The 12,929-nt window shown below is 44.2% G+C and overlaps 1 protein-coding gene across 8 annotated transcripts in view; it reads right to left on the minus strand.

The window, feature by feature from the left end:
• AEBP2 (AE binding protein 2) overlaps positions 1–6,104 on the minus strand; it is an 86,920-nt gene extending 80,816 nt beyond the window's left edge. For all 8 annotated transcript variants that reach the window (XR_012155729.1, XR_012155726.1, XR_012155727.1 and 5 more), the window contains exon 1: positions 5,492–6,104. Coding sequence is in view for 5 of the 8 variants with exons in the window: in XM_073318705.1 (XP_073174806.1) it covers positions 5,492–6,030 (539 nt within the window). In the remaining 3 variants the exon portion in view is untranslated. The remainder of the gene's footprint in view (positions 1–5,491) is intronic.
• Positions 6,105–12,929: the final 6,825 nt, after the last annotated feature.

Genomic DNA, 12,929 nt, shown 5'->3' on the forward strand with positions numbered 1-12,929 from the left:
AATTCTATTAAATTCCATCTGCTTAAGCACCCTGTTGTAGGTGCAAAATGGATGATCTTCACTTCCTGGATAGGATGTGCAGCCTTCACAAATGAGAATGCATACCTAAAAAGAGGCCTGAAGCATTTTGCAATCTGGTCACATGAACACATCACAGAAATGAAGCATCTGCACTAGTACCTCCTGCCTTTTTATTGCATTTTAGATTGCTGTTCGCCTTCATAAATGTCACACTTATAATTCATAATACGGTCACAAATGTCACTCCAAAGTAGTCAATTTAGAAGATGACTAAGTTTTACAACTCACAGTTTAAAAAAAAGTAGGTCAAATATGGGCAATCTTGACACTAGGCATTTAGGAGGTCTAATGAGCTAACCAAAAAAAAAAAAAAAAAGGAAGCACACACAACTAAAGATTAAGGAGATCCCCATTTCAAATCAGACAAAATAAGGAAATCAGGATTTTCATTTCTAGTGCTACCACATTCTCATTTTGAAAGTAATAATTTAGGAAGGAACAATTTCATCTACGGTTTAAAAGTTAACCCTTGAAAAATAATTTCTGAAATGCATTTGTCTAAAAATCACCTTCCCTGCTACCTTCAGAATACTGTGAAGTATGTCTTTGCCCCAGAGTTAACCTGGGTAATCAGCACTCTAGTGTAAGCACCTGGGTATGAGTAGCCACACTCCACAGTCATACCCAAGTTACTGGGTACACACTGGTGCTGTCCTCACCCATGAGTGCTGCTTGTACTTCTGCAGGCATATCCCATGGTTCTTTGTACTGCACTAAGCTGAGCCACTCAATCTTTTGAAGTGAATTGTGGGAGAACTTTCAGAGTAACAGCCGTGTTAGTCTGTATTCGCAAAAAGAAAAGGAGTACTTGTGGCACCTTAGAGACTAACCAATTTATTTGAGCATGAGCTTTCGTGAGCTACAGCTCACTTCATCAGATGCATGCCGTGGAAACTGCAGCAGTTTCCATGGCATGCATCCGATGAAGTGAGCTGTAGCTCACGAAAGCTCATGCTCAAATAAATTGGTTAGTCTCTAAGGTGCCACAAGTACTCCTTTTCTTTGTGGGAGAACTTGTGTGTCCTTCTGTGTACACAGGGAAATTGTAGGAGGCACTGGAGGACAATCAGCTCCTGAATGGTTTGGCCTGCATCTTCACTGAAATGGGATATCAGTCCAACTGAATGCCGCACCCAGGCGTTAGCCTATGGCCCCAGACAAGCCAACTAGCTGACAGAACCAAACTAAGGTCAGAAGTTTGTGTGGGGGGATGGGAGTGAGGTTAGGGACAACAACCAAGTAAAAGCCCATACCCAGAGAAGACATACCCAGGGTGACTCATTTACTAGCTGTCTATTTCATCCTTTAGGAGTATCAGCTTAAGAGGTTTTTTTAAGATTGATATCAGCAAGTCAGTGTTGACTTACAACTTCTCAAACATTAGTGGCACTGAAAGTCAACCACTAGAAATACTTAAAGATGAAAAAAGTTCTCATACATGGCAATTTATTAATTGGATAAACAGGCCTATTTTTCTAAGAAACAAGTGGTGCATATGCGTTACTTTCAGGACAGTATTTCCCATTTGGGAGTAAATGGGTAAAATCCTTTGAGTCAAATTCAGCCTCAATGTCAAAGTGTCTATTTTCTACACAGTATTTCTAACATTTAAAATTTTCTGACTTTTGCTGTAGGAAATAAAAAATTTTGACCCTCAGGGTTTCATCAAGTATGAAAATCAGTAATAACAGATGAATAATCTTTATTTGTGATGACCTTGATTTGCCGCTCAAGTTAATGGTAAGCATAAGTCAGGGTAGGCTAGAGTGTGTGTTTTGTGTTGATTTGTGCAGGTGGCAAATGAGGGGTACTTGTTGTGGTAAGGGGTTGTGTTTGGGCTTACTGTGAGTTACTGTACCGGGAGAGTTGTGCAGGTGAGGGACTATATGTGTTTGGAGTATTTTGTGTTACATGGACGTGGCAGTTGGTCCAAGTAATCCACCATGCAGTTGCCCTCACGCAGCCAACGAAATTGCTACATGCAAATTAGCTGTAGAATGAGGGTGGTGATTGGCTGAGTTACCACAGATATCACAACAGTCTTAGACTCAGATACATGCTTTGCTGTCATACAAGCGTAATTCATAAAGTCAAAATGGCTGAAAACTTAGAAACTGGATGGTAGTATACGGTGAATCTCAGCAGTAATTGAATGTGGTGATATTCTGAAAAAAAGGGTCGCAAACCATGCATGTAAGTGTTTCCATTTCTTCACACTGCCTCAGATATTCCAGGCTTCAGCATGACATACAGACAGGTGACAATCCTGGAAACATATTCTATAAATAAACTATGTACTTACTGCTTCTTAGAAGGAGAAAGATTTCATTTAAATATGAAAATCTTAACTAAGACCATCCATATATTAGAGATTATTTTAGAATACTTTCATACTAGCACATACAATTGTTCTCTGCCAAAAGGTAAGCAAAGCAACTACTTGGGCATTTTTCTATTATTGTAGACAACAGTAATAAAATCCAGACACTTTGAACTAATCAGAATGCTAACACTCACCTGAAATTCTGACCCTCTCACAACTCCCTCGCACCCATTCAAACCTTCAAAGAAAAAGTATGGGAAAACAAGCCTTGAATGGTAATCTTAATGTTACCAGACCTAGGCTGTGGCAGATCTTAGCAAAGGATCCCTCACCAACAGTGCCCTTCCACTAACCCCTTCCTCCTTTAAACAAGGGGGCTATTAATTCAAGCCCCTCAGAGCATCATAGGTGAAAACCAGAGCCTTAGCCTTCACTCAGGATTAACAGGTAGTCAGTGAAGATCACAGAGCATTGGTGTAAAGTTCTCTACAAGATACACCAGTCAATAAGCAGAATGCTATAGTTGCACTTTCCAAATGATTTTAAGGTGTATTCCCATGTAGACATCATTAATACTACAATCTAGAGGCAAACACGTAACAAGGCATGGATCCAAAAAAAAAGTTTTCAAACTTTCTTGCGAAGCATGAACATAAGAAGGGTAGAGGAAAACGATGAATTCTATTATACAGAAAATAAAACGCACAAGAGAAACTCCACCATTTCTTTCCACTACTCCCCTAACCCAGCTAATTATCTGGGTTGAGTCTCACTCTCACCGTGCTACCTAGCTCTCATCTGTGTTCCAGTATCTATAAGACCCTGAGATAGTAACTCAAACACATGAAGGGGTTTATATTAGATTAAAATACAAAAAAAAAAAATCAGTATTGCCAATCCTCACAATTTTATTGCAACATCTAGCAATTTCTGGTGTTCTTTTTAAAGCTCCAACTCCCAGATTTCATGTCATTTCATTTAAAAGAAGTTTTTAGCATTCAACAGTGGAGAAAGGTATGAAAACATGATCCCAGTGCACACTAAAGGCACATGATACAGTTGGCAAATACAAAGCACCCCAAATGTATAGTTTTTTAAATCATCATGATTTTCAAGCCAATTCTATGATTTGGAGGGAGGGAGGAGGGAGACTGATTCAGGGTTTTTGAACATTTGGGGTTGTCAATACTCAAATATACTGACATCAATCTCATCTGTTACATTTCTCCAATATCTGAATGTATTTTAAACTTTTTGTCCAACTAGACATTAAAGTTTTTTTCTTCCCACACTATCATACAATGTTAGGAGTGATAAAACAGCCCATTTGCAAACCTAAATAAGTAATTTTTCAAAAGGTACTAAGAACCTGACTGTTTTGGCATTTGTTCCTCTACATGAATATATTAACTAGATTTCTCCATTTAATGGAAGCAAAACTAGAAACACATTTATGTAAAAATCATAATGGGCAATGATCTACTAGATATGTTCAGAACACAAAGCACTATTTATTATCAAAGTTACAGAATTCCTTAAACCATTTTAAAACTCAATATTAACCAGATCTAGAATAGAGTTGGACGAGTAAAGTGACAAGTAAATAATTTAACATAATTTCTTATTCTATTTATTTGTCCTATCATTTAGTTTGATTGTTAATTAAATGCTAGCACACAAAAACAAGAGAGTTACTTGGTACAGCACATGTTTTTGAACAGCTTGAATCACATCAAAAACAGTATTTTGTAATTATATTCACTACTGCACACTTAGTTCATTGCTCATTTGCAAGAAGGAATTAACTAAAAACTTAGTGTAAAAGAAATATTTCATATATAGGAATCATATGTTTATCTTTTATTGGATTCAATTATATACATATTCTATTCAATTTTAATCCTTACAAAACATCCTAAAGATGACAACTACACCAACAGAAGCTGGCCCAATAAACAATATTACCTCACCTACCTTGTCTGTCAACTACACTGATTATTAATCTGTATTTGTTTTAAACAAAGAAAACTATTTTATGGTCAGAGAAAAGGCTGGTACATAACAAGGCCTTTCCACATACCAGATAACAACCTATGCTGGTCAAGTAAACTAAAATCCCCCCTCTATAGTTACAGACAGGTTGCTTTTTTATGTTCTCTCTGTAATACACAAACACCTGCACTGGTATAGGTAAAATACACCAACACCTTTAACACTTCATCTTTGAACTTTAGGTCATGCTGATTGCATTTTAACACAAAATACAACTACAAAGGCACTTGACACTGTTTTATAAAAGAGACATTGGCATCCCAGGAAAACAGTCGTTAAACTTTACTATTTAAACACTGACCTGCACATCAAATTAGAAGGAACCAAATCGAGTGGCTCTCAAAACAGCCAGTTAACGATTTCTATACCTCAAGAACTCCACTCTCACCTGACGACAGATTTTTTATGGGAAATAAAACCTTCAGGAAGAAAATGAAGGCCTAAGGGCAAAGTAGATTTCTGAAAGTACAGAAGTCGGCAACTTTTTTTTCATTAAGGCTGGTAAGAGCAGACTCATTCAGGAGAGAGCACTAACCATGCAAAAGCTCAATATGCAAATAAAAGTATCCAGACCTCTCTTCCTTCTGCTGGGTAAGTACACGAAGAAAACACAACCCGCCTGGTGGCTCCTAGCCCTTGTTCTCGGTTCTAGGAATGACAATCCCCACCCATCCCTTCTTCCTGCACCAGCTGCCCGCTGCCCCTGGCTGGGAGATGGCCAGGGGCAGGAGTGTGGGTGGCGGTGGTTTGGGGTTGGGGCTGGCTCCGTGTGCGGGCGGTGTGTGTCTCTGGGCTGGGGGAGGTGATTTCCCAAGGCCGGTGTGTGCAGGAGGCCCCGGAGATGGCGTCTCAGGGCCCCCATCTCACGAGGCTTCTCAAGGCTGAACCTGCCCCAGCCTCCCTGGCGGCCTCCCCCGGCTGAGGGAAGAGCTGCAGGGCCGACGTCCCCCCCCAAATCCCCGAACGGGTTGAGCGGGAAGCGACCGCAGGGCCGTGGCCGGCCCCAGCCCGCCGAGGCGCGGGGGCCGCACTGACCTGTCCTCCGAGTCCATCCGGCTCAGGGGCTCCCCGTCCGAGGACATCTCCAGGCTGCCCCGCCGGCCCCCCGACGTGGCGCTGCAGCTGCTGCTGCCGCTGCTGCCGCCCCCTCCGCCGGTACCGTAGCCTTCGTCTCCGCCGCTGGACACGCTGCTGCTGCTGCTGCCGCCGCGGCCCAGCCCGTCCTCCTGACTGCCCCGGGGGCCCTTGGGCTCCTCCTTAGCGTCGGCCTCGCTGCTGCCGCCGGGGCTGGGCGAGCGGGTCGCGTCGCTGCAGCAGCCGCTGCTGGTGCTGCTGCTCCCCACCAGGCTGCTCTCCTCGCCGCCCTCCTCCTCCTCCTCCTCGTCCTCCCCGTCCCCGGCCTGGCTGGCGCTCTCCGGGCTCGGCTCCGACATGCTCTCGGCCTCGCCGCTCAGCAGCAGCAGCGCCTCGGACTCCGCCGCCGCCGCCCCGGCCGCCTCCTCCTCGGCCCCCGCCGCCGCCTCGCCGGGAAACAGCCCCTCCGGCTCCGCCATGTCGCTGAGAGCGGCCGCCATGGCGCCGCCGAGCTGCTGCCTCCTGTGTCACTCGCTCCCTCCGCCGCCGCCTCTCGCCCGCACAATCGCGCAGCCGAGCGAGCAAGCGAGCGAGCCGCAGAGGGGAGGGGCCGCCGCACGCGCTACGGAACCCGCCCGGGGACAAAACACCGAGCTGGGAGGTTAGCGCCCGCGGCGCCGGGAGGGGAAGGGAAGGGAATCGAGGACACGAGGCGGCTTGGGAGCGGGCCGAACCAAATGCGCGCGGCGGGGGGAGAATGGGCAGAACCAAATGCGCGGGGGGCAGCTCTGAGGCGGGAGGGAAGGCAAGGCAGTGGGAGGCCGGGGGCAGCTGCTAGCTCTGAGGGGGACGCGAGGCTGGGAGGCCGTCAGTGCTTGGGGCAGGAGTCAGGGCTCCGGGCTTCGCACCGTTGACTCTTCCAGTCAGGCCCCTCCAGATCAAACGGGGACCCTCCTTCCCCCTGCCCCCTCCAGGCGCTGGCGGGGGAGCCGGCACGGAGGGTGGGTCGTGCCACGGAGGCGGGTAACGAATCGCCCCAAGCTCCCGGCCCGCTCAGAGAAGTAACTTTTCTCACTTCTTCGAGTGCTTGTGCAAATCCATCCCACTCGTAGCACCGCGCTCCCTTGCCCCACCGTGTGGACGCGGGGTGCCCCGTGGCGTTGGGAAGATGGCAGCACAGCTCTGCCAAAAGGAGGTGGTGATGCTTCCGCCAGAGCATAACACTCAAGAGACGTATGGGCTGAAGAACCCCGAGTGGGGGTGAGCCCTCACCGAGAGGGGGTGAGCCCTAATCTGAGCCGGAGGGATTTAAACTCGCTAACTCATAGCAGACCCTAATCCATCCCGACGCCCACTTGGGTAGGCTCGGAGGAGATACCGCTTGACCTTCCTCTCTGTCGGCAAATGGTACAAATCTTCTCTTTGAAACTCTGAAAGGTTAGGCTCTTCGTGAATAAAAGGAGGCCCTGTGAACTTGAAATGTGCACCGTAGCTTTCCCCTGATTAGTAAGTGTTTTAGGGGAGACACCACTAAAAGGGTCATTTGGTTCAAATGGAAACCCGTTGCTACCTTGGGCAGGAACTCAAGGTGGGATCTGAGTGATGCCTCACCCATATGAAATATTGTACAGGAAGGGCCAGCCATGAGAGCTTGCATTTCCCCAAATCTTCTAGCTGATGTAATTGCCACTGCTAAGGATGTTTTTGTAGATAAATGCAACAGGGAGCAGTTTGCTCGGTGCTTAAATGGATGTGGCTTACCTGCCAGCACAACATTAAAGTCCAAGGGAGAAGGAGGTTCCCTTACTGGTTGGAAAAAACATGTATAAGGCCCTTAAGAAATGTAATCCATACTAGGTGGAAAAAAACTATAGCGTTGCGGGGTGGGGGGTGGGGCGGAATAGCGGGGATGTGGCAATATGGCTCCCAGGAACACTCTAATAGATAGTTCCAAGCTCTTTAAAGAGTGCAAGTAGTCCAAGAATTAGGGATCTGGGAATCAACAGGTTGTAATTGACTTTGTTTACATCAAATCCTGAATCTTTTCCACGTAACAGTCTATGTTAGTCAGGAATCTTTTCTACTTCAGATCAAAATGTTCTGAACATCTGAGGAACATGATCTCTCTATGTCTGACATTCAATAAGTAGCCAAGCTGTGAGATGGAGGGAGGATGGATTTAGAGGTAAGATGTTCCCCCTTTTTTTGAGATATTACATCTGGTAGAATTTAAAAGGTTTTCAGTGGACGAAATGATAAGAGCATCAACTCCAGGTACCAACACTACCTCAGCCAGGCAGCTGCTATCATAATGACCATGGCAGCATCTTGTCTGATCTTTTTGAACATCCTGGGAATCAGAGGGATGTAAGCATACATCATCCCTGGCAACCACTGAGTGAGGAATGTATCAGACAGGAATTCTGGGCTTAGACCTCCTTTGGAGCAGAAAAAGATACATTTCATGTTCTTGGGCGGTTGCAAATAGGTCTACAGAAGGATGACCCCACACGTGGAAAATGTGATGGATAACAGAATCCTTGATCATCCACTCATGGCTTGACAAAACTATCTTCTAGAGCATTTCTGCAGATCTAGGATATGCATTGCTATGAGCGATTACTTAGTGCTGAAACATCAGTTCCATAGTTAACCTCCTGCCGGACATCAAAGGGTTCCTCCCTGCCTGTTTATATAAAACGTGGTTGTTGTGTTGTCAGTCATAACTTGAACTGTCAGTCCATGGATAATTGGTAGGAATGCAACACAGGCTCTGCAAACCACTTTGGGCCCTAATACATTTATGTGTAGTCAAGTATCCTCAGGGGTGTGTAGACCTGGAGCTTGATGATGGTCCAGATATGCTCCCCATTTCAGAAGGGACATGTCCTGCCATGAGTGCAGGGGACTGGACTAGATGACCTCTCGAGGTCCCTTCCAGTCCTATGATTCTATGTCTATCACTAAGGTCTTGAGTGGGAGAAGTGGATAAAAAGGGGGGAAAAGGGAACATCTTTCACCATCAAATGCACCTCCCATTGGATGCCAAAACCAGGGTGCCCTCCTCTTAATGATAGACAGTGTCATTGAATGAGAGGCTGTATTCAGAGGCATCCATTGCTACCTGGAGGGACATCCTGGCTATTAGTTGTTCATCAGCAGTCAAAGATTGAAACTCTGTTCTACAGGGGGACATTGTTTGTAAAATCTGAAAATTTAATGTAATTTAAAAAGTCATCTCCAATAACACCTGATAATTAGTAATCCAGAATTGCTGGCTGGCTGATGAATAACTCTGACATCTGAATAAATCTCTGGAAGTTATCTTTGTCTGTTGCTGTGTGCTTGTTTCATTAGCTACCGTAACCGCTCGTGAGTAAGGTATAGGTGAGGGTAGATACTCAGACCTGGTGGGTGGTACCTGCACCACTTACCTTCCTTTTTAGAGGCTGGAGGTTCTCATGCAATTGTTTGCCAGATGTGCTTTGCTGGGCTTTGTTGATGAGCAACCGGGTATGGAAGCACAAAAAATGTCCAAGAACTTATGTGAGCTTTCTTGTGCTGTCTCCACCAATATCACAAGAGAATCAGTGATATGTCTGAGCAGATTCTGAAAGCTCTTATAGTTGTCTGGGTGAGACAGTATAGATGGGACCACTGCCTCATCAGAGAATGAAGTTAATACAGCAGCTCGCTTTGACTCATCTTCTGTCTGGGGGTGTTCCTTGGCAGATAATTCCTCAGGGGGCTCAGATTCATGGACTGCAAGCTGAGACCTCGTAGCTCCCTGGGAAGGTGAAGGAGAAGAGGTTCTCACCCTGGAAGATGGTGCAGAAACATAGTACCTTGTTTTGAAGACCCCAGAGTGAGGTCATGATAAAATGTTATTTGGAACAGCACCTGAAGCCCAGGGAGAAGGGTACCAGGACCAGGGCACATGTCTACTTTTATATCCCTGTACAATCAAGGCATGTATGAGACTCTTGACTGTTTGAGACTCATAAGGATTAAATGAGGGGACCATTACTGAATATATAGAGGATCCTTCCCTGCTTTGTTGGGCATCTGATGAAGAAAGAGAGCACTCTCTATCTAAGAGGTGTGGCCTGCTAATTAACAGATTTGCTTGAAAATCTTTGGAAATTTTAAATTATACATGTAGTATTTTGTGGAAGATACAATGTATTCTTTATACAAAACAGAGATATAGATCCCTGCTGTAAGTGAAAATCTGAATCTTACCTTAATTATGGAGCTGTTACTGACACCTCCATTAGTTCTCCTTGCAGGCCTGTCAAGAGAGTTATAAAATAAAAACTTGAGTAGACCATCCAGCAGATGGGGCAATTTTGCATATGCACACTAGCCAATAAATCACCATAGTTTAAGAAATTATACTTCAAACTTAACTGCTTATGAGGGAGTCTTCCACTGTCTTTACTGGATTTAAAGGATTACCTTTTCAAAGACAAAGAGAAAGCTAATCAAGACCTTGCACACTCCAAAATCAGCATGAAAACATTAAAGTCCAGCTGAAATACACAATGAATACTAATGAAATGATACACAGCTCTGGAAGAGCACAGCTGTACTATAGTTATTGTGTACAATTGTAGAATCACTTTAAAACACCCCTCAGAGAACTTACTGTGTGCTTCATGGTAGTTCAGATTGTGAAATTTTGTTTGAAAAGACCTGCTATTTTTTTTTCAAAACTACGTGTACATTTTGTAAAACTAAAATGCTGATGACAGTACAAAACTCTGTTCAAGTGTGTGCATTTTTCAATTTTTTTAAAAATTGCTTCTCTCTCTCTCTCTCCACACTATGGTCATTCTGGCGCAAAACCCTTTTCCTCTACAGCACGAGTAATTTTAGGATAGGCTTCTTGTCTTTCTCCCGCTTCTAAATTCTCATTTGAAAATTTCCCTTTCCTTTGACACACTTTCTATGTAAGGTACATATGTAGCCTCCATTTTGTAGTTTCTGAGCATTGCACAGTATTTTATTTATTTATTCTCAGAACCCTCCTGTGACATAGGTAGGTGCTATTATCCCCATTGTACAGATGAGGAACTGAGGCACAGAGGCACTAAGATAGATGCTCAAGGTTACACAGGAAGTCTGTGGCAGAACAGGAACTTGAACCAAAGTCTCCCAAGTCCTCAACTAGTGCCCTAATTCCTCGACAATTTTTTCTTCTTTTTCTGTCCCACTGTTTTGTGATTGCAATGTTTCATTCTGTGATTATTTGTAACTTAAATCTGTATAGCATTTCATGTTATAATGGTCTGAGAGATACCGTAGAAAGTTTGTTTCTATAATATCTCATTAATAAGAGATTGTGGGTACAGAAACATGATATCAATAGACTTGAACTCAGTGTGACTATTCACCTGCATAAAATTGCAGAATCAAGACCAAAGTGCACAATTTGCACTCACAAATGGAGAAAAAAATTAGGGTCAGTTGAAAATCTAGTTTATGAGGCAATTTTATGTATAAGGCACTACTGTATATACATTTTAAATAATATTTAGTGATGGGCTTGAACATGACCTCCAGAGCCAACTGATACCAGTCTTTGTGATTAATGGTATGTCTACACTGCAATTACAAACCTGTGGCTGGCCCGTGCCAGCTGATTCAGGCTCGTGGGGCACAGGGTAAGAGGCTGTTTAATTGTGGTGTAGATGTTTGGGGCTTGTACTGGAGCCCTGGCTCTAGACCCTGCAAGGTGGGAGGGTCCCAGAGCTCTGGCTGCATTCCTAGGCTGAATGTCTACACTACAATTGAACAGCCCCTTAGCCTAAGTCCTGTGAGCCCAAGTCAATTGGTGCGGGCCAACCGCAGGTTTTTAACTGCAGTGTAAACGTCCTAAGACCTGAATTTCATGGAGCAGAATGTGCGATCCAAACACTCTTGGACTTCAAAAAAGTTGAGATCTGCATTGAAGCCTGTCTTTATTATGATATCCATTCTCTGTACAATTACGGTCTTTATCTACTTGTATAAATAGGTCATATTTCAAGTAGGTCAAATGAGTTTCCTAGTAAGAACACAAAGAGCAGACAATTTCACTGTCATGTGCCATTAAAACATAATACAGGAGATTATGGATCATACATTTATCTTCTTAGCCTACAGACCAGTGGTTCTCAAACTCGGGTTCATAAAATGTTACAGGAGATTCTCAGGAAAAAATTCCCTAATGGCGGACAGAGCTGTCCATCTGGACCCCGGGCAGCACAGGGCCTGGAGCCTTGGGGACTTCCAAGAGCTAAGCAGATCAAAGCAAGCATATCTGTCACACTGAGGAGATTTAAACTTCAAGACACCTTAAATGAAATAGAAAGGGAGGTGGATATTTTTTGCTGTTTTTAAAATTAAATAGGCTGCTAGTGTTGTTTTTAAATTATTACGAAGAACAAGTTTAAGCTTTGTTGTAACATGCATTGTTTACTTGGACTGCTCAAGACCTGAATGCTTGCTTAGGAGGAACTCTTTGAGTTGGCTTCTTAAATACCTTCATGCTGTTTCACATTTGATACTCCTTGATGAAAGATAGGACCCTGAGGCACCAGTACAGGGGGGAGACAAGGGTCACATGCCGCCCCCCGCATTGGCTCACCCCCCATGGTTCCCTCCCCTTTTTTTCTGGCAGCCCCCCTGGGTCCCCGCACTTTTCCAGAGGTGCCCCCTCTGGCCCCAGGGTGCACAGGGGCTTTGCCCCCGCACCCCTCTTTTCTACTGGCACCTCTGATAGGAGCCTTGTCTTATAACAGGCTTAATCAAAAGTGATACACGTTACAAAAGTGAGATCTTGGAAGAGTGTTGCCATTTTCATAATGTAATGAAAATACTGTAATGATAAATAATAATAAAAAGTGTGTAATAAGCATGTCCTAAAAACAAATTTTATATTTCCAAGATCACTGCTTTTATAATTTATGCTGAGGTAAGGGAGACAATCCCTGGAAATATTCATTTTTAGGAGCGGGTTCACAAGACTTGACATTTTAGTGAAAGGGGTTTGCGGGTTGCTAAAGTTTGGGAACCACTGCTATAGACCATGTTGTTTCCAGTTTGTAACTCTTGTTATCTTTCCTATGCTCAAGGACCTAGCACGTATATTGAAATTAAATGAACCTGATAGAGTCTGCTTAGCTTCGGAGACGTACAGTACTTCTCACTATTTCATTCAATCAAATCTCAGAGAAGAGAGAGATTGATGCGAACAACTCACTTTTCTGTCCGTGGCATTCACTGAATGTGAAAAGGGCTCCAAAAGGATTGAGAAAAGTGATGGTTGTCATGACAGCACCGGGAAGCCAGGGGATTGAAAAGCCCTTCATCAGCTCACTGCAGCAATTCTATGCCAATGAAATCACACTGCCAG

Source organism: Lepidochelys kempii, chromosome 1 (assembly GCF_965140265.1).
Source record: "Lepidochelys kempii isolate rLepKem1 chromosome 1, rLepKem1.hap2, whole genome shotgun sequence".
In the NCBI taxonomy this organism is placed as follows: domain Eukaryota; kingdom Metazoa; phylum Chordata; order Testudines; family Cheloniidae; genus Lepidochelys; species Lepidochelys kempii.